The sequence below is a fragment of the Aquarana catesbeiana genome, linkage group LG09, assembly GCF_042186555.1.
Source record: "Aquarana catesbeiana isolate 2022-GZ linkage group LG09, ASM4218655v1, whole genome shotgun sequence".
Taxonomy (NCBI): Eukaryota; Metazoa; Chordata; class Amphibia; order Anura; family Ranidae; genus Aquarana; species Aquarana catesbeiana.
Window position 1 is genome coordinate 214546318 of NC_133332.1, and position 20856 is coordinate 214567173.

At 42.9% G+C, this 20856-nt stretch overlaps 1 protein-coding gene across 7 annotated transcripts in view; it reads left to right on the top strand.

The window, feature by feature from the left end:
• The window catches only part of KCNT1 (potassium sodium-activated channel subfamily T member 1), a 587173-nt gene that overhangs the window by 438805 nt on the left and 127512 nt on the right, over nt 1-20856 (top strand). For all 7 annotated transcript variants that reach the window (XR_012236041.1, XM_073599682.1, XM_073599683.1 and 4 more), the window contains 3 exons: nt 2949-3008; nt 6373-6447; nt 14010-14093. Coding sequence is in view for 6 of the 7 variants with exons in the window: in XM_073599682.1 (XP_073455783.1) it covers nt 2949-3008; nt 6373-6447; nt 14010-14093 (219 nt within the window). In the remaining variant the exon portion in view is untranslated. The remainder of the gene's footprint in view (nt 1-2948; nt 3009-6372; nt 6448-14009; nt 14094-20856) is intronic.

The following is a 20856-nucleotide window of genomic DNA, read 5'->3' on the forward strand; positions in this document are numbered from 1 at the left end:
AGGGTCCCCAGAGAGCCCCACCTTACTTCAGGTTTCCCAGAGAGCCCCCCCCCTTTACACCAGGGGTATGCAGACTCTGAAAAAAAAAGGAGAGAGAGAGATTTCCAGCAGCACCTTACTTAGTTTGCCCAAGCCACGGCCGTTCTCCCGCTTCTGCCCTCAGGCATAATCACAGGGTGACTATGCAGGCCAGGCACCAGACTAGTGGGTGGAGCCACGCCGGCCGGATGCAAAGAGAAATCCAGCTCCTGCTGCTGTTGCTACTGGCTTCAGGATCTCTATCTAGGCTACAGCTGACTGGCACTGAGGGCAGGCGCCCTACAGACTCGGGGCCATGGGCCCCAGATTCAAGGCTATAGCCCCAGTAGCCACCCCCTAGCGACGCCACTGCCGGTGACCCATTCACAAGTAAACTTGGTATCTCCTAAACCGTGCATGTTTAGGAGATATTCACTGTACCTATAGGTAAGCCTTATTATAGGCTTACCTAAAAGTAAAAATCAACCAAGGGAGTTTACTCCCACTTTAAGGAAATTGAATAGGCTGAATTCCGAATATTTTGGCCCTAGTCAATCTGTTGGGTTGTGGTGGTGATGGTAATGTATAATTGTGTAAATGATTCAGCTTTCTTTATGCAGCACTGTGGAGTATGTCAGAGCTACAGTGCTTTGAAAAAGTATTCACACCCCTTGAAATTTTCCCCATTTTGTCATGTTACATCCAAAAACGTAAATGTATTTTATTGGAATTTTATGTGATCGACCAACACAAAGTGGCACATAATTGTGAAGTGGAAGGGAAATGATAAATGGTTTTCCAAATCTTTTTTACAAATAAATATCTGAAAAGTGTGGCGTGCATTTGTATTCAGCCCCCTTTTACTCTGATACCTCTAACTAAAATCTAGTGGAACTAATTGCCTTCAGAAGTCACCTAATTAGTAAATAGAGTCTTCCTGTGTGTAATTTAATCTCAATATAAATACAGCTGTTCTGTGAAGTACTCAGAGATTTGTTAGAGAACCTTAGTGAACAAACAGCATCATGAAGGCCAAGAAACACACCAGACAGGTCAGGGATAAAGTTGTGGAGAAGTGTAAAGCAGGCTTGGGTTATGAAAAAATATCCCAAGCTTTGAACAACTCAAAGAGTATAGCACAACTGCAAACCTACCAAGACATGGCCGTCCACTTAAACTGACAGGCCGGGCAAGGAGAGCATTAATCAGAGAAGCAGCCAAGAGGCCCATGGTAACTGCAGAGATCCACAGCAGGTGGGAGAATCTGTCCACAGGGCAACTATTAGTTGTGTACTCCACAAATCTGGCTTTTATGGAAGAGTGGCAAGAGGAAAGCCATTGTTGTAAGAAAGCCATAAGAAGTCTCGTTTGCAGTTTGCGAGAGGCCATGTGGGGGACACAGCAAACATGTGGAAGAAGGTGCTCTGGTCAGATGAGACCAAAATTTAACTTTTTGGCCTAAAAGCAAAACGCTATGTGTGGCTAAAAACTAACACTGCACATCACCCAGAACACACCATCCCCACCGTGAAACATGGTGGTGGCAGCATCATGTTGTAGGGATGCTTTTCTTCAGCAGGGACAGGAAAGCTGGTCAGAGCTGATGGGAAGATAGATGGAGCCAAATACAGGGCAACCTTAGAAGAAAACCTGTAATGCCCCGTACACACGGTCGGATTTTCCGATGGAAAATGTGTGATAGGACCTTGTTTTCGGAAATTCTGACCGTGTGTAGGCTCCATCACACATTTTCCATCGGATTTTCCGACACACAAAGTTTGAGAGCAGGATATAAAATTTTCCGACAACAAAATCTGTTGGCGGAAATTCCGATCGTGTGTACACAAAACCGACGGACAAAGTGCCACGCATGATCAGAATAAATAAAGAGATGAAAGCTATTGGCCACTGCCCCGTTTATAGTCCCGACGTACCGTGTTTTACGTCACCGCGTTTAGAACGATCGGATTTTCCAACAACTTTGTGTGACTGTGTGTATGCAAGACAAGTTTGAGCCAACATCCGTCGGAAAAAATCCTAGGATTTTGTTGTCGGAATGTCCGATCAATGTCCGACCGTGTGTACGGGGCATAAGAGTCTGCAAAAGAGGTTCACCTTCCAGCAGGACAACGACCCTAAACATACAGCCAGAGTTACAATGGAATGGTTTAGATCAAAGCATATTCATGTGGTAGAATGGCCCAGTCAAAGTCCAGACGTAAATCCAATGGAGAATCTGTAGCAAGACTTGAAAATTGCTGTTCACAGACACTCTCCATCCAATGTGACAGAGCTTGAGTTATTTTGCAAAGAAGAATGGGCAAAAATGTCACTCTCTAGATGTGCAAAGCTGATTAGAAAATACACGCCACAATTTTCAGATATTTATTTGTAAAAAATGTTGAAAACCATTTATCATTTTCCTTCCACCTCACAATTATGTGCCACTTTGTGTTGGTCTATTACATAAAATCCCAATAAAATACATTTATGTTTTTGGTGGTAACATGACAAAATGTGGCGTATGAGGGGTATGAATATTTTTTCAAGGCACTATATATATATATATATATATATATATATATATATGTATATATATATATATATATATATATATATATATATATATATATGTAAAAATATAATTATAATAATCAGTGTGTGATCCTGGTGGGAATTTAAAAGCTCCTTTATTGCAGAGGGGATTAGAATCCTTTGTACAGCATTGTGAATGATGTAAAAGCTAATGCGTAATAATAATAATAGTGTATGACTGTCGTGGAGACATTAAATTGTAAGCTCCTCTGGTGCAGGGACTAAATGTGAATGACTGGGTGTAATAATGATGATGACAATGTGTGACTGTGTATAGATATATAAAATTTGTATTAGATTTCCATGAAATATTTCCAATGTTCTTTTTTTCTCAGGTCACTGTGGCTATCATCAGCTTCTTGGAGACAATGCTTCTAATCTATCTCAGCTATAAGGTAAAATGATTAAACTCCAGTTTTGATAAAAATGTGATCAATCACAGCAGCTCTGAAGGTAGTTAAGGCAAAAGCATTTACCTAGGACAACATTCAAGCATAAGCCAGGAGGTGGTGATGACATGGGGAAATAATTTCAGGTGCAGAATATGGAAGTCTTCGCTCCTAGGGTGAGTTAAAGCGGAGTTCCACACAAAAATGGAACTTCCACTTTTCGGAACCCTCCCCCCCTCCGGTGTCACATTTGGCACCTTTCAAGGGGGAGGGGGGTGCAGATACCTGTCTAAGACAGGTATTTGCACCCACTTCCGGCATAGACTCCCATGGGAGTCTATGCCTCTTCCCGTCCCGACCGTGCTGTCTGCTGGGAACACACAGCTCCCAGGAGAGAGCGGGGACCACTAGGGACGCGCAGCACAATTCGCGCATGCGCAGTAGGGAACCGGGAAGTGAAGCCGCAACGCTTCACTTTCTGATTCCCTCACCTAGGATGGCGGCGGCAGCTGCCGAGAACCGAGCGGGTTCTCTGCGTCCCCTGCCGACATCGCTGGACCCTGGGACAGGTAAGTGGCCATGTATTAAAAGTCAGCAGCTGCAGTATTTGTAGCTGCTGGCTTTTAATATTTTTTTTTTTTGGCGGTGTGGGTGAACCCCCGCTTTAAGTCATGAACAATGGGGGACAGTGACTGATGTAAGGACTGGCTGCTGAGGAATGGGCAAAAACTCAATTTTCCCCCCTTTTCAGTGATCAGACTTGTCCTGCCCCCCCCTTCCCGCAGCACAGCTAAAACAATCAGTGTGCTGCTATTTCTCCTCCCCCAGCTCTCTGAGCTCATTAAATCGCTGAGAACAGAGGGAAAGTGATCACTTATAAACAGGGCTTTCTTCAGCGGGAATGCGGGGGAACCTAGGTCTGGCACCTCCAGCTCTGATGCAACATTATTTCTGGCTACTGGAAGATCTATTGTTGCTGGATGGGGGTCTATTGTTATTGGAGGTATTCCCTTCACTGGGACGAAGGGACCAAGCCCAATCCCTGAAAAACAACCCCACACCATAATCCAGTGCACAACGCAAGGTCCATAAAGACATGAATTAACAAGTTTGGGGTGGAGGAACTTGACTGACCTTCACAGAGTCCTGACCTGAACCCAATAGAACACATTTGGAATGAATTAGAGCGGAGACTGTGAGCCAGGCCTTCTCGTCCACATCAGTGCCTGACCTCACAAATGCGCTTCTGGAAGAATGGTCAAACATTCCCATAGACACACTCCTAAACCTTGTGGACAGCCTTCTCAGAAGAGTTGAAGCAGTTATAACTGCAAAGGGTGGGCCAACTCAATATTGACCCCTGTGGACTAAGACTGGGATGTCATTAAAGTTCATGTGTGTGTGTGTGTAAAGGCAGGTGTCCCAATACTTTTGACAATATAGGGTTTTAGAAACCAGAAGCGGCATGTATTTTGTCACTTCCGGTTTCTGCTGAATGTAAACAAGCCCTTTTTGGCTTGGAAAAATGATCTGCTCAAACTGATCTTGGTTTAATCAGATGCTGTCAGGGCAGAGGAGAGATCTGGGGTCTAATAGACCCTAGATGTCTCAATGAAGAGGACCTGTCACTTCTTATTTCTATCACAAGGGATGTTTACATTCCCTGTGATAGCAATAAAAGTGCTAGAAAAAATATTTGAAGGAACTTCACAGCCAGTTTCCCACTGTGCATGTGTGAGCCATGCTCCGCTCTGAGAATGGTCCCAAGTCTTCTGGGACCTGTGATGTGCCTCAGAAAGCTGTGGGGGAAGGGGGGGTCAAACTTCCGCTCGAATGTGGCAATCAAACTGGGTACCCCCCCCCCAAGTGCCAATTGTTAAAGAGGAGGGGGGGGGAGGATGCAAACAAGCGGAACTTCCCCTTTTGGGTGAAGTGTCCCTTTAAAGTGGTTAAAAGCAATTACAGCAACAGTGTTTTTTTTTTTACCTTTTGGGATAAAGGATTTACATAAATCAATAAAAACTGATCATTGTGAGCATCCCTGTCAGTGGTAAATGGTTTGTCTCAACCCCCTATCTGCTACACCTGCAGGACAGCTTGTTCTGTTGAAAAATAACAGACTTACTGGCAGGATCACCAGGTGAAATAAAGGAAAGAATGCCTAAAAAAAGAAAACGAATGCAGCCACAACATTTAAGAATTGGTAAGCTGCAGTATATTAACCTCTTGCCGTCCAGCCGCCGACATTATACTGCGGCAGGTTGGCACGGCTGCGTGAATTGCGGTAGGTGTACGTCAGCTGCTTTAAGAGCAATAGGGGGCGCACATGCGCCCGCATTGAGATGCCAGAGCCGATGCGCGTGGCTGGCGGCCACGATATCCGCCCGCGATTGCTTCTCAGAGAGTCAAAACGGGTATCTGTTAATGTAAACAGACAGATCACTGTTCTGAAAGGGAAGTAGAGAGAGATCTGCTGTTCCTAGTGATCAGAAACCGTGATCTCTAGCCTCCTCCAGTCAGTACATTCCCCCATAGTTAGAAACCCCTCCCTAGGACACACTTGACCTCTTGATTGCCCCCTAGTGTTAACCCCTTCCCTAGCAGTGACATTTATACAATAATAAGTGGCTATTTGCTACTACTAATACTAGTAAAAAATAAATAAATAACAAAAATGCCATAAATCTATCCCCTATTTTGTAGACGCTATAACTTTTGCGCAAACCAATCAATATACTCTTATTTTGATTTTCTTTTGCCAAAAATATGTACAAGAATACATATTGGCTTAAACTGATGAAGAAATGTTTTTGTTTTTTTTAATTTGGGATAATAATTATATCAAAAAGTTAAAAATATTTGTTTTTTTTTTTCAAAATTGTCATTTTTTTTTTTTGTTTATAGCGCAAAAAATAAAAACCGCAGAGGTGATGAAATACCACCAAAAGAAAGCTCTATTTGTGGGCAAAATAGGAAGTCAATTTTATCTGGGTACAATGTTGCATGACTGCGCAATTGTCAGTTAAAACGACGCAGTGCGGTATCGCAAAAAATGGCCTGGTCATTAAGGGGGCAAATCCTTCCGGTCCTTAAGTGGTTAAATATTTTGTTTTGGGTTTAATACCGCTTTAAGGGTCCATTCATGCCAGATGCATTGCCACATTTTTTCCAATGCATTCCAATGGAAGGACCTGTAAAAACGAAGGTATGTGAATGAGAACAGTTCACACTGGTGTATTGCGCTGATCATTGCTGGTTTACGCTGGAAAGAAAAGAGAGCAACGCCCACACCTGCATATGCATTTACCTGTGTTCTATGCACACATTTCACTGCAAGTGGATCCTGATTGTTTGTCTTTTAAACCCGCAGGGGAATATATGGGAACAGATCTTCCGAATATCTTTCATTCTGGAAATGATAAACACCGTCCCTTTCATCATTACGGTAAGATGATTACTTCCAGTGTTTTGGGTGCCTAGTCATTTTTGTAGCACAGATCCCAGACTGAGCTGGCTGTATTATTTCAGGTTCCATTCAGTGTGAGACACATGGCATCCAGGCACACAGCAGTTCACAGTCACTCAACTCAGAATACTGGCAGTGCATGTCTTTTTGTAGTTTATTTGCTGGTAAAAGTTGGGTAGGGTGCGGGTGAGCCTTGGGATACTCCAAACTAGAAGAAAGATAATGGAGAACACTTCTAACTATGTTGTCTCTTCAGGGTGCAGCCACCCTCTTGTATTCAGTGTCTGGTGAACTACACCTCAGGGGACCCCATTGCAAAGGTAAATTCTGAGTCAGCAAACTGAAATAGGCTCTCCAAAAAAAGTGACGTGGACAATCTCTGGAATCTTTTAGGTGTCTACTCGCTGTGCCTTGGGTATTTCCATGCTTTCTTGCAGTACTAGCCATCCTCTGTACTGGAGGTCAGATCCTCTGTAGACTTCCTGCACTGCTTTTCAGAAACTCAGGATGTGGGTTCCCTAGCTTTAGCTGGAGCTGGGACCCAGATAGATTTCTAAGCTTCTCTAACAGCCCAGAGAGCTTCCTCTTCTCCCATAGGAACAAGGCCCTGCTATTCCAGGCTCCAGCCTATTTAAACTCACACACCTATATTTACACACACTATATTTACACACCTCAGCCCCCTACTGGCCATTCTTTGATCTAGGGATTGGCTGAAGCTGCATGAATATGCAAGTGAGGGTCTGCCTTCTCCACCCACTAAATTCTGGAACCTACTAGAATCCAGGGAAAGCAGCAGAGCCTGCAAGCAGCAGAACCCAGAACAGCCAAAAGCAATTGAACACTGCTCCTCTGCTAAGGGGGAGCCAAAAACTAAATTTGCCTCAACTTTTAGCAATCTAGCTAGGAGGGTGCTACATTTTATTTATCTTTCTCATTCATCTGCCTGTCTGCCATCTTACATTTTGGCCTATTGTACACAGATATAACAATTTACTGATGTTTATACTCAAGATTGACAGAAAGATCCTTAGTAAAATGTTCCGACCTTATGTGAACGTACGTATGCGTATAAATGCAGAAAATTCTTCTTCATCCTTTTCTAGTTGTAAGTGTTGCAGTATACACTTGTATACACATGTATCTGCATAAATTACTGCGCTCAAACATAACATTTTCTAATTTTATTTTACATCTCTGTACCCATTGCTGTATTACTGATCTTAATTATGCAGCAGTGTGTATTGTTCCAACTTCAATGAACCTATGTTCAGATCAATAAAATAAAAAAAATGCAGCCTAAAAGAAGAAATGCAAGGAACTAGCCAGGGTGCTAGGAATGTATTCATTGTTCAGTGTATTTGCTGGTTATACATTGATTTCAGCAGCTGTCTTTTCTTTTGCTTTTTATATTTGTGCTTGTAGGCAAGTTGTTGATTGCTGCACTAGTTAGTTAGTGGCTGGCCCAGGCTGAAGGGTGAAAGAGTTAAGTGTGTGTTCTCAGTTCCCGGGCTTTTTGGTCCCAGCCTCCCCACCTGTGATATAAAAAGGGAGAAGGCTGAGTTCCAGGGCTCTTGGCCCTCTCTTGACCAGATATGCTGTGAAAGAGGACTGCTGCACCTTGCAGTCTATCAGAGGCACCGGGGATTTGGAGAAGACCCAGCACCTGGAGAAGGCCATCACGGACTACTACCTTGTAGTGGTATGCCTGGGCAGCCATTCATATAGTTAGTGTTAGGAAATGGATTTACAAAAAAGATTTATCAGTAAAGTTGTATCAAGTGTTCTTAGGCTTCATGTACTCCCTGCCTACATTTACCACAGTCGCTGGAAATGTCAAAATGTGACAAAATTGAAGCACGATTTTGCTGCATTTTGCACTCTCTTGTGGCTGACAGTCAAAAAATTCCCATCCTGAACGCGATTCTTCCGCATTCAGGAAACGGGGGTTGAGGGAGTTTGAACCCCACCTAACTGCAACAGGCCCTAAACTCTGCTAAAAGCTTATGTGTTCATGGACACACAGGCTTTTATGGAGTTGAGTTTAGGAGCTTTGGCAAAAAAAAAAAAATGCCAAAAGCTTATAAACTCACATTTTGGAGCTGCTAGTGTACATGAAGCCTAAGCCTGGCCTGAAGTTATTCAAAGGGGTGCATGTTGGTTATAGCATATCAAAAGAACCAGGGTCTGTAAAGCACAAAGGGGTATGAAGCTCACTACTACAAAAGGATTAGCTCGGCAAGACAAGCAGGAAGAGCAATGTAGTTGCTAAGATTAAATAAGCACTTGTTCAAGACACCAAGCAACCAGTCATTAGGCTTGGTACCAGGTCCTCCGGTAAAGTGGGGGTCGATGTGTAGGTTCCCTCCCTAACAGTCAGTTACCAGTAGCAAACGGAACCAAACCAAGTGCACTTATAAGGTCCGCACTATGTGCATGGTGGGACCCCATTCTAGTATTGGGAGTGAGGTAACAGAGGAACACTGGACTGGTAGAGAGGGCACGGGTTCAGCGTGGTCCCTTCTAATGCAATCTACATCAAGATACAGTGTGTATAGTGGCACGGGACAACACTTTTGAGAGGAACGCTGTACTTTATTACTGCACACAGTGAAGGCTTATCTCTAAATCGGGGAACTGCCTTAATATTAGATTCTTCACTGCAGTCCCCCTGGTCCCAGGCATTGATAAACGTGCTCCATGCCAAAGGTACTCCCTAGTGCAGAGCGAGTAGGCCCCGCCCACCCACTGGAAATCTGTACATATATTTTTATTGGTAACATGTTAAAAGCAGGTGGAGGGAGTAAAACCAGAACTCCTGTGCTGCATGCTTGTTTCAAGTCATTGACTCTGCAAACCCAGAAGCCAGATGGTGAGCATGACTGCTAGGCTGTTTTCAGAAGAAGAGCTGAGATTTGGCCTTTATTTATCTGAAATTGGGGTTCATTTCATTATTACCAAACATGTCCATGAGGCAGGCGGAAAGCGCAGACCTCTCTTGGATCTGGGTGGTAGCCATCATTCACAAGGCTAACCATGCAACATACCCCATCAATATAGGTTCTAGAATGGTGGGGAGCCTGTAGAGCAAGGCTAAAAATGACAAGGTCGCTTTTTGTCAGCTTGGTTTTTCCCACGCAGCCTTTGTTCTGGGTCCTTGAAATTCACATCTGTTCAGAAAAGTCACGACGTGAAATAAGTGGCAGGCGCAGCTGTAGGATTTTCTTTTCTAATTGACTGAAAGCTCCGAATGCCGAGCAGAAATGATCATCTAGGTGGGAGTAGGCTCTGCAGACTCACGCTGCTGGTTCCTCGTCACAAAGGAGCGTTCTTTATTCCATTATCCTGCCAAGTCATTTGTAGGCTTTTGAGTCTCATCACGGCAGCTAATGAGTGCACATGCAGGGGAGCAAATGCGGATTGAAAAGAATTCATCAAATAAAGAAACAAAAAGCACTTCTCAATGAAAAAAATGCACGTCTGTGAATGAAGTCTCCTTCGTGTTGAACTATGATAAACCTAGGGCACCTGAAACCGAACATATGACGAAAAAAATACGTAAACAGAGTTTAACTTTAGTTAAAAACGTGTCAAGACAATCAATGAATCATTAGGCAGCTAAAGTTATGTGCAGATCTCAGCTATTCCTGTAAAGTTTGAATTAGACTCTCTTAAACTGCAAGACTTTTCCAAGCTTCCCTTATGGTCATTGAGACTGTCTGTCACAAAAAAAGGCCAACAGAAAGGATCAATTCAGGAGGCGGAGAAGGAAGACATATCCAAACTTAGCTTTTATGAGAGTTAAGATTCTGGTGACCCTCGTAACAACCAGGCATTCCCTTACTTTTGATAGATTTCCTGTCACTTTGTCAGAAACCATGAAAGCAGACCAAGACAGAAGTACAGTTAAATCACACTTGTTTAATAATAAAAGTAAAAAGAACAAACGTAGTCAAAACATAGCCAAAGTTCAGTGACCGGAACAGATAGTCAGCCAAGCAAGAAGTCAGGGATCAATGTAGTGAAACAGCAAGCAGGATCTGGAGCCAGAAGGGATGTCAGCAAAGCATCATCTCTGTGATGTTGATCAAGGCGAAGGCAGAGATCCTCTGGACTGGATGGCTTAAGTAGGCAGGACTAACAAGCAGGATATCATCAACAGCTGAGTAACTGTGGAGAGAGATGGGAGCTGGCAATTATCCGACAGCTGAGCAGCCAGCTCAGAGAAGGAAGAGCTGAGCCCAGCCCTGACACGCTTCCTGTTTTGGCTATGGGACAGGAAGTGAAGGGAAATCTCCCCACAGTTACACAGATGGCAAATGTATTTATCCAAAATGTAAAAAAAAAATTGCCTTTAGTTCTACTTTAAAACCCTAAAATGGGATTTGATTCCTTTTATAGTAATAGCAGTTTTGGCCCTAAACTGAGCATTATATTGCAATTTGTCACATTCAGCCCCCTTCATTGCTGAAACCAGCAGTGGCCAACCTTTCAGGTTTAATGACCAATTTCTGAATGTGGATTGTGGGGTTTAGCTTGTTGCATTGAATGAGCCTTTGGTGGTTGGGACTCAGTGGGATGGCAGAGTATGAATGATAATGAAACTGCAGAGTGGAACAATTTCTGGCTCCACATTGATTCTCTTCTTGGAGCTGAATGGTGAAATGAGCCTGGATTACTCCTATTGCACAGCTCAGAGCAACGACTTACTTACCCGGAGAGAGAGAAGAAAACAGCGTGCTTCCCTTTATGCTTCCCTTTAGGAGATCAAATTTACATTCCTGGGCAGTCTTTTGTGTAAACTGGCTCTATATGCAAATATATCGTCTTTGGGGACTATTTTATATAGATCTGTGATTTCACCCAACAAACCGAGACAGAGAAGTATAGAATCTGCCCTATATTAGAGATTGAGCTTGCTTTAAGAACCAGTTGCGATTTGGATTATGCACGTATTCAGGATATGTAATATTAAAGTACAGATTTACAGTAAATCTAATACATTTTTTAGTTTTGGATGGAGTAGGAAAATGTTAAACTCCCTATCATGTTTTTTTGCTGTCTGTGTCACAGTGAGGATATTCGTCATTTCCATTGGTCCTGGTGACCTTTGTCCCCGGTTAGAAACTGATGGGAAATACAGACAGCAGTCTAATGCCCCGTACACATGGTCGGATATTGATCGGACATTCCGACAGATGTTGGCTCAAACTTGTCTTGCATACACACGGTCACACAAAGTTGTCGAAAAATCCGATCGTTCTGAACGCGGTGACGTAAAACACGTACGTTGGGACTATAAACGGGGCAGTGGCCAATAGCTTTCGTCTCTTAATTTATTCTGAGCATGCGTGGCACTTTGTGCATCAGATTTGTGTACACACGATCGGAATTTCCGAAAAACGAATTTTGTTGTCGGAAAAATTTATAGCAAGCTCTCAAACTCTGTTTGTTGGAAATTCCTATAGAAAATGTGTGATGGAGCCTACACGGTCGGAATTTCTGATGGAGCCTACACATGGTCGGAATTTCTGATGGAGCCTACACATGGTCGGAATTTCCGACAACAAGGTCCTATCACACATTTTCCATCGGAAAATCCGACCGTGTGTACAGGGCATAAGAGGGGATTTCCTCTAATTTTGAAGAGATATTTTACTTTTATTGTGTCTCCGAGACAAGTGAAGGGGAATCTCCCGATGGCGCACACAACAGAAATAAATAAATCTGATGAAGTATTCACTATTAACTGCTCTATCCAAAGTGTGTATTTCCTTTTTTTTTTTTTTTTTTTTTTTGGACTGAAGCATTTATTTGTTGAACTGAATGTGTAAAGCTAGATATTAAAAAATTGGGCCCAATTTGGACATTTTCACTTAGGGGTGTACTCACATTTGTTGCCAGCGGTTTAGACATTAATGGCTGTGTGTTGAATTATTTTGAGGGGACAGCAAATTTACACTGTTATACAAGCTGTACTCTCACTACTTTACATTGCAGCAAACTGTCATTTCTTCAGTGTTGTCACATGAAAAGGTATAATAAAATATTTACAAAAATGTGAGGGGTGTACTCACTTTTGTGAGATACTGTGTGTGTGTATATATATATATATATATATATATATACATTCATTTAACCTCCCTGGCGGTTTTCCCGAGTGTGGCTCGGGGTTAAAATTCAGTACCATTAGCGGTAACCCCGAGCCACACTCGGGATCGCATTGCAGGATCCTGGGGCGGCGTTACTTACCTTGTCCCCGGGATCCTGCGATGTCCCCCGCAGTGTCTGTGGGCTCCGTCCTCCTCCGAAGCCTCTCCGTGCCAGGCTCCGTTCCCTGCGAGCGTCGCGACGCACGGGGGCGGAGCCTGGCGGCAAATTCAAAAAACTGTCAAAATCATAACACATACAGTACTGTAATCTTACAGATTACAGTACTGTATGAAATGATTTCACATCCCTTTTGTCCCCAGTGCTCTGGCCCATGCCCTGCATGCAGTTTTATATGATATACACTGTTCTTTCTGCCTGGAAACTGGAGATTGTCCATAGCAACCAAAAAGTGTCCCTTTACGTCAAAAGTGGCTTTAGACCAGCTAGAAAACAGCGATAATAAATTAGAACACTTGCAGAATTGAGCGATAGTGAATTGTGGGGAAATTTATTTTATTACTATTTTTTTAAATTTTTTTTAATTATTTATTTTTATTTATTATATTATAATTTATGTTTTTGTGTTTCAAACTTTATCATACCCGGGATATCTACTAGACTCTGGTTTGGACAGATTTAAGTGTGTTATTGTTAAGATTTACAGACCTACAATATAAAACGCCAAATTTCCATGCAAAATAATGGTACCGCTTTCAGCACCTAAAATCCGAAATAATCATACCGCCAGGGAGGTTAAGGGTTCTTTTGTTATGTTAGTGCAATAGGTGCTCCTGGGTCAGGCAGTAGGCAGGGCAGCAGCAGGGAGCCCCTCAGCTCTAGCTTTAATCACCATACACTGGATGTCCTTAGATATAGTTTCTTATGCATCATAAGAAAAAGGTACTTTTTTTTAAACTAAAATAATACAGTGCTTTTTGGCAATATACTCTTCAAGTTTATGTGAAGTGTGAGTTTTAATGGCAGCCTGACCCTAATATGAATGTATACATGTTTCCAGATTAGCCTTTCATCCCATGAACATTATAAAAGACATAGGAACATCAGCTATATATACAGTGGGTATAGAAAATAATCACCCCCCCCCCTTTTTAAACTAATCACATTGTGTTGCTTTGCAGCCTGAAATGAAGACAGACACAATTTTTGTTTTATCCAGCTGTGCAACTTATAACATCCAAGTGACAGATATAACACCAGCATGTCAAAAAAAATCAAGTTGGAAAAAGGATCACCCCCTTGTGTCAAAATTTTGTTGAACCACCTTTTGCTTTAATATAAAAGTCCAATGGGCTATGTTGTTTTTTGTTGTGTAAAAATATAGTAAATATGGCCTTTTTTTTCTTATACATAATTACTTTCTTTCCTAGATATTTTGGCCTCCTCTGCGGAATTTGTTTATTCCAGTATTCCTGAACTGCTGGCTAGCAAAATGCGTTTTGGAGAATATGATTGTGAGTATCACAGACGAGAAGTGATTATGTTAACAACACTTCCATTGTTACCCTTCCTTTTTTCAATCCTTTAACTCATCTCTATTAAGCTGGCCATGCATTAATAATCTTTTTGTTCAACCAGCGGGTTGAAGGGAAAAAAAATGATCCGATTCCCCCATCCACACACTTGATGTAGTTAGGGAATCACTCCCACTGTGCTATTGTATTCTGACAGCAGGGAGACTTCCCAACTGTCAGAATACAAGCTGGCGCCACTGATCATTCTGCAAAAGTAGATGGGTAGATCGACTTCTGTACAACCAGCCTGCCCAAACATGGATTGAAATTCGGTTCATCCCCGCTGAACCGGATAAAACCATATGCTATTTGTAGATGAGCTTTATCTATATCCATTTTTCTGTATTGAGTAGAGAAAGCTTAGCAATCATGTCCGTTTTTTATTACTGTCTGTGTCCCTGATTGGAAATATCACCTCTTTTGTGCGGGTGATCATTGTCTTTGGGACAAGGGAGAGGCAATCACTTGGTAAATATTTTCCACTTCCACTACGGACATGTGTTTCAGCAACAACTGTCAAAGAGGTGATTCCCCTGACTTTGGAGAAATGTTTAATTCCTGATTTGTCTTCAAGAAAAGAAAAAAGGAAAATCTCCCAAATGCGACACATACAGCAAAAAAAACAAAAAAAACCCCAAACAATATAGGTACTTACCATTCCCTGCTATATTCAAAAGTAAAGGCAAAGCTTTGGCGTTATTTCTATAGGCTAATACATTTTTCGTGAAAGGGCGAACTTACTCTTTAATGTGTTACAACTCCGATCTAAACGTTTCTCTTTTTTATTTCCCATCCAACAATGGCAGTAGATGACTCCTGATTGCACCACTCAGAATTGCTTACTGCTCTGATTATTTCCCAGGGTGGTAATGAGGTCTCAAGTGGAAAGAAACTTTTTCCCTAAGTCTAGAGAGCACTGCTGATTTTCTATTAGGCTGCTTTCACACTGGAGCGGGCGAGTGTTGACAGTAAAATTCTGATATTTTTAGCAGTGCTTTACTGTCGTTTTTGCAGAGGTTTTCGGCCACTAGCGGGGCGCTTTTAACCTCCGCTAGCGGCCAAAAAAGGGTTATAATGACCCGCAAAGCGCCGCTCCAAAGATGCTGCTTGCAGAAGTTTTTTAAATGTCCTGCCAGAGCATCACCTCAGTGTGAAAGCACTCGGGCTATCACACGGAGACTGCAGGGGAGCTGTTTTTCAGGCGCTTTACAGGCACTATTTTTAGCTCAAAAGCGCCTGAAAAAGGCCTCAATGTGAAAGAGGTCTTAAAATCCCAAAAAAGCTTTTAAAGGTTTTAAAAATACCCTCCAAGAGATTTGGAAACTTAAAGTGGGTGTGCTGCTCCCTTCACAGCCCCCCCCCCAATACTTCCCTAAGCCCCCTCTCAATCCAGCAATATGTGTACGAGAGCTTTGGCTGTCCCAGGACTCCCTCTCCTCATTGGCTGAGACAGCAGTGGGAGCCATTGGCTCAATTACAGCCAGTGAAACCAATGAGGAGTGAGCGGGGGGGTTGAGCCGTGGCTCTATGTGTTTTATGGAAGCATAGAGCAGGGTCCAGGAGAGAACACGCACCAGTGCCCCCATAGCAAGCAGTTTGCTATTTCGGGGCACTCGTCAAAGGGGAGGCGCGCCGGTTGGGGGCCCAAGAATAAGAGGATCAGGGCTGCTCTGTGCGAAATCACTGCACAGAGCAGGTAAGTATGACATGTTTGTTATTTTTTTTTTTTTTTTCAAGCTGCACCTTTACTACCACTTTAAAGCTGAACTCCAGTCTTCCACTCCTTGAGTGCATTAGAAGCTGCAGTGAGTCAGATGGAGCCTGCTTATATTCCTAGCTGTAGGACATTTAGCATTAGCTAGCCTTTAACTTCACAATCTTACTGTCCTTGTTCTGCCCCTCTTCATTTACTGGATTTCAGTTCCTTCAATCATGGAGGTTTAGCATCACATGTGGGTGTTACCTAGAATGGCCTGCATGCAAATACAATCTGCCTTGAAATGCCCATTCCTCTAGACCAGTGGTTCTCAACCTGGGGTTCGGGACCCACTCGGGGGTCAAATGACGATTTGCCAGGGGTCACCGAATCCTGGGCTGTTCCTGAAGCCCGCACTGCTCTCCCAGCCTTTTCGCGGCCACCCAGAAGGGCTGACCCTGGAGCCTGTGGCCGCCCAGCTGTGCTGTTCCTGGAGCCCGTGGCCGCCCACTCAGCCTCTTCGCAGTCGCCCATTCAGTTCACGGCTGGGGGGCAGAGACTAGAGGTCAGCTGACTGGTGAGGAATGTAAAGTGGGAGGGGCTGGAGGAGACCCCAGCTCCTGATTTCGGCATAGGTGTCACTGCTATGAGACACCACAAAGTCGGAGACACAGTGAAGCCGGAGACACAGTGAGTAACACTACCTGTGATTATAGTTGCCACAGTTTTCAGATCAGCAGATGACCTTGATCAAGAGCACCTAAGTTGGCTGATCAGAACTCCCCCCAGCACTGGAAGGGAGAGGAAAAAAAAGGGCGGAACAAAGAAAAAGGGAGAGAAAGAATAAGAGAAAGAACAAGAAACACGGCTAGAGAGAGAGATGGAGGAAAAAAACAAGAAATTAGGATAGAGAGAGAGATAAAAGGGAAAGAAAGGAGAACAAAGAGAGAGTGGTACATCCTAAAATGTACCATAAGGGGTTTTAATACTGTACGAGTGGAAGGGACTCAGGGAGCGCTAAATGTCCAAGGGTTAGGGGAGCAAATTACTTGTCTTGCCTTGGGTTCTGACAACCCACACTACGAAAATAATTTTACTGTTAGGGGTCCCCACAACTTGGGAAATTTTATCGAAGGGTCACGGTACTAGTACGGTTGAGAACCACTGCTCTAGACGGACATCTGCCCATCAAGGCATTTTGATATGTACAGTGCCTTGCAAAAGTATTCACTCCCCTTGGCTTTTACCTATTTTGTTACATTACAGCCTTTGGTTCAATGTTTTTTTAATCTGAATTATATGTGATGGATCAGAACACAATAGTTTAAGTTGGTGAAGTAAAATTAGAAAAATATATACATAAAAAACTATTTTTCAGAAATAAAAAACTGATAATTGGAATGTGCGCATGTATTCACCCCCTTTGTTATGAAGCCCATAAAAAGCTCTGGTGCAACCAATTACCTTCAGAAGTCACATAATTAGTGAAATGATGTCCACCTGTGTGCAATCTAAGTGTCACATGATCTATCATTACATATAGACACCTTTTTGAAAGGCCCCAGAGGCTGCAACACCTAAGCAAGAGGCACCACTCACCAAACACTGCCATGAAGACCAAGGAACTCTCCAAACAAGTAAGGGACAATGTTGTTGAGAAGTATAAGTCAGGGTTAGGTTATAAAAAAATATCCAAACCTTTGATGATCCCTAGGAGCACCATCAACTCTATCATAACCAAATGGAAAGAACATGGCACAACAGCAAATCTGCCAAGAGACGGCCGCACACACCAAAACTCACGGTCCGGGTAAAGAGGGCATTAATCAGAAAGGCAGCACAGAGACCTAAGGTAACCTTGGAGGAGCTGCAGAGTTCCACAGCAGAGACTGGAGTATCTGCACATAGGACGACAATAAGCCGAACGCTCCATAGAGTTGGGCTTTATGGCAGAGTGGCCAGAAGAAAGCCATTACTTTCAGCAAAAAACAAAATGGCATGTTCTGAGTTTGCAAAATGGCATGTGGGAAATTCCCAAAATGTATGGAGGATGGTGCTCTGGTCTGATGAGACTAAAATTGAACTTTTTGGCCATCAAAGAAAACGCTATGTCTGGTGCAAACCGAACACATCACATCACCCAAAGAACACCATCCCCACAGTGAAACATGGTGGTGGCAGCATAATGCTGTGGGGATGTTTTTCAGCAGTCGGGACTGGAAAACTGGTCAGAGTTGAGGGAAAGATGGATGGTGCTAAATACAGGGATATTTTTGAGCAAAACCTGTACCACTCTGTGTGTGATTTGAGGCTAGGACGGAGCTTCACCTTCCAGCAGGACAATGACCCCAAACAAACTGCTAAAGCAACACTTGAGTGGTTTAAGGGGAAACATGTAAATGTATTGGAATGGCCTAGTCAAAGCCCAGACCTCAATCCAATAGAAAATATGTGGTCAGACTTAAAGATTGCTGTTCACAAGCGCAAACCATCCAACTTGAAGGAGTTGGAGCAGTTTTGCAAGGAGGAATGGGCAAAAATCCCAGTGGTAAGATGTGGCAAGCTCATAGAGATGTATCCAAAATGACTTGGAGCTGTGAAAGCTGCAAAAAGTGGCTCTACAAAGTATTGACTTTAGGGGGGTGAATAGTTATGCACATTGACTTTTTCTGTTATTTTGTCCTATTTGTTTTATGCTTCACAATTAATAATAATTAAAAAAAAACATCTTCAAAGTTGTGGGCATGTTCTTTAAATTAAATGATGAAAATCCTCAAACAATCCATGTTAATTTCAGGTTGTGAGGCAACAAAACAAGAAAAATGTCAAGGGGGGTGAATACTTTTGCAATTCACTGTACATAATTTCTCCCAAGAACCAGCCTGCTATTTTTTTATCAAGGCTGAGGGTCATGAGAAGTAGTGAGACAAGGTGCTATGATGTTTTCAAGAAGCCATATTCAGCACCCTGCAGGTCCATCCAACCAGCTATGATCTGCCGGAATTGCATAGTGAAACAATGAGACCCATTGGGTCCGAAATAAGGTATGTAATGAAAACATAAAGGTTTTTTTAAGCATGATACTGAGTTAAAGAGGAAGGAACCCGGAAAGACAAAGAAAAAAGGAGATTAAACTGCAGCTTTAAACATTTGTTAGGTTACTTCTTATTTTCCTTGCTTAGGTAGATGTTGGCTGCCTGTTTTTCTGCCTTTCATTAGGGAACAAAGGGTTAATTTTGATACAAGAGGCTTTTACCTCTTGTCCATGAAGAATGGATGTCATCTTTCTCTGACAGAAGCAAAATCCTTTCTAAAGGATGATATTTACTTCTGTCATGATCCCTTTGTTCTGCAAATGGAGATTTTTCATTTACTGAAGAACTAGAGGGCTAATTTTGCAGTTTTCTGGATCAAATGATCTGGCCCTGGAGGCCATATCCAGACCCTGTCACTGAAGACTTCTTAGGAAGCATGCCCCCCTTGTTGGGTGAAGACTGTCTGGATTGGACATGTTCTTCTGAAACCCACCTTGTACACTGTAGCTTGTCTGCATTGTAGGGGCTGCAGGATTTTTTCATGAGCACTGCTGTGGTAAGTTACGGACCTTGCCATTTAAGGAAGCTTGGTGCGTGCTTGGTACTATTGCTCTAGATATGTCCCTCCAAGGGTTAACACCAGAGCTCTATCTGCAACACTTTAATGCTTGCAGGCGATAACAGGAACAGGATGTTCTATGCAAGAGCCTGACGCTGACAGCTTGGACAAATGTCCCCTGTTAGATTCCTCATGCTTCTTGGAGTGTACCCCCGTGTCCCCAAAGTGTGACCTCTTCCTCTGCATCCTCCAGGGAGAAATTTTCTGTAACCATGTTAGATTTTATGGCAAAAAAATCCCTCCATGATAGCTGACTCCTAATGCAGGAAACGTAAACATACTTCTATACATTTTTGTAGCACTACCCTACCCCCCCCCAAGAAGCCACTGGAAATTGCCCAAATTTTTTTTCCTAGTAATTTTCCCACAGCCAGGCACACATGATCACTGTCACTCTTCAGTTCAATAACCAGTCTAGGGGTGTTCTTGTTGGTGTTTTTCAGTTTTGGAGTAACTGGGATAGGGTTGAGAGAATAGAGTGGGATACTCCAAAAAAAGAATGTTGGTTGCCCACGTCCAACATTCATGTGACACCTTTCTCCTGTGATACCTGACTAGATCTTCTGACGACAGCTCCTCAGTCAGCTCTTTGTAACTTCAGCAAGCAGGTCCCTTAGCTAGCACAGCTGAGGCCTCACGAACAGCAAGCAGAGGGCAGCAAGCCCTCCAGGCTCTGTTCCTCTCCTGAAGGAATAGACCCAGAAGCTCTGTCTCTCAAAGTATTTATACAGACTCCCAGAAGCCTTCAGGGCCACCTTCCCTGGGATTGGCATGGCTGTATAAATATTCATGCTGCTATTTGCACTGCTTCCTTACCTATGTTCCAGAGGATTCTACTGTTCTCTGGAAAGCAGAGAAAGCAATCAAACTAGCAGCAGCTAAAACACTAAACAGACCTAACTAATCACATGCAGCTGCACTGATTAAAGTAAGCACTACTAAATTTACCTAACACATCAATTACAGCCATTCTGGTTACAGTGAGACAAGCTAAGCCATTTCCTACCTTAACAAAACTCTGAATGTCCCTGTTGAAGACTTTTCATTGTTTAAAGATCCTGTTGATAGAAAACTGGAAACCCTATCTGAGGCCTAGATTTCCCTGCAGCTGGTTATTGCTATTATGTCCATCTGCCAGACCCTTGGGATATGGTCAAAGGATATGTCCAGGGATCCAGAAACCATCATCACCAATCCCTCTATTCTCCAGTAATTTAAACTTTTGATTATAGCCCCGAAATAGTGTTGATGGACTTGTGGATATTATACACCTGATACCTAGAATGGGTCTCCAATCTATACTTTTATAGAAAGGAGAAGGTCCTTTACACATAAGTATAGGACACTATACTT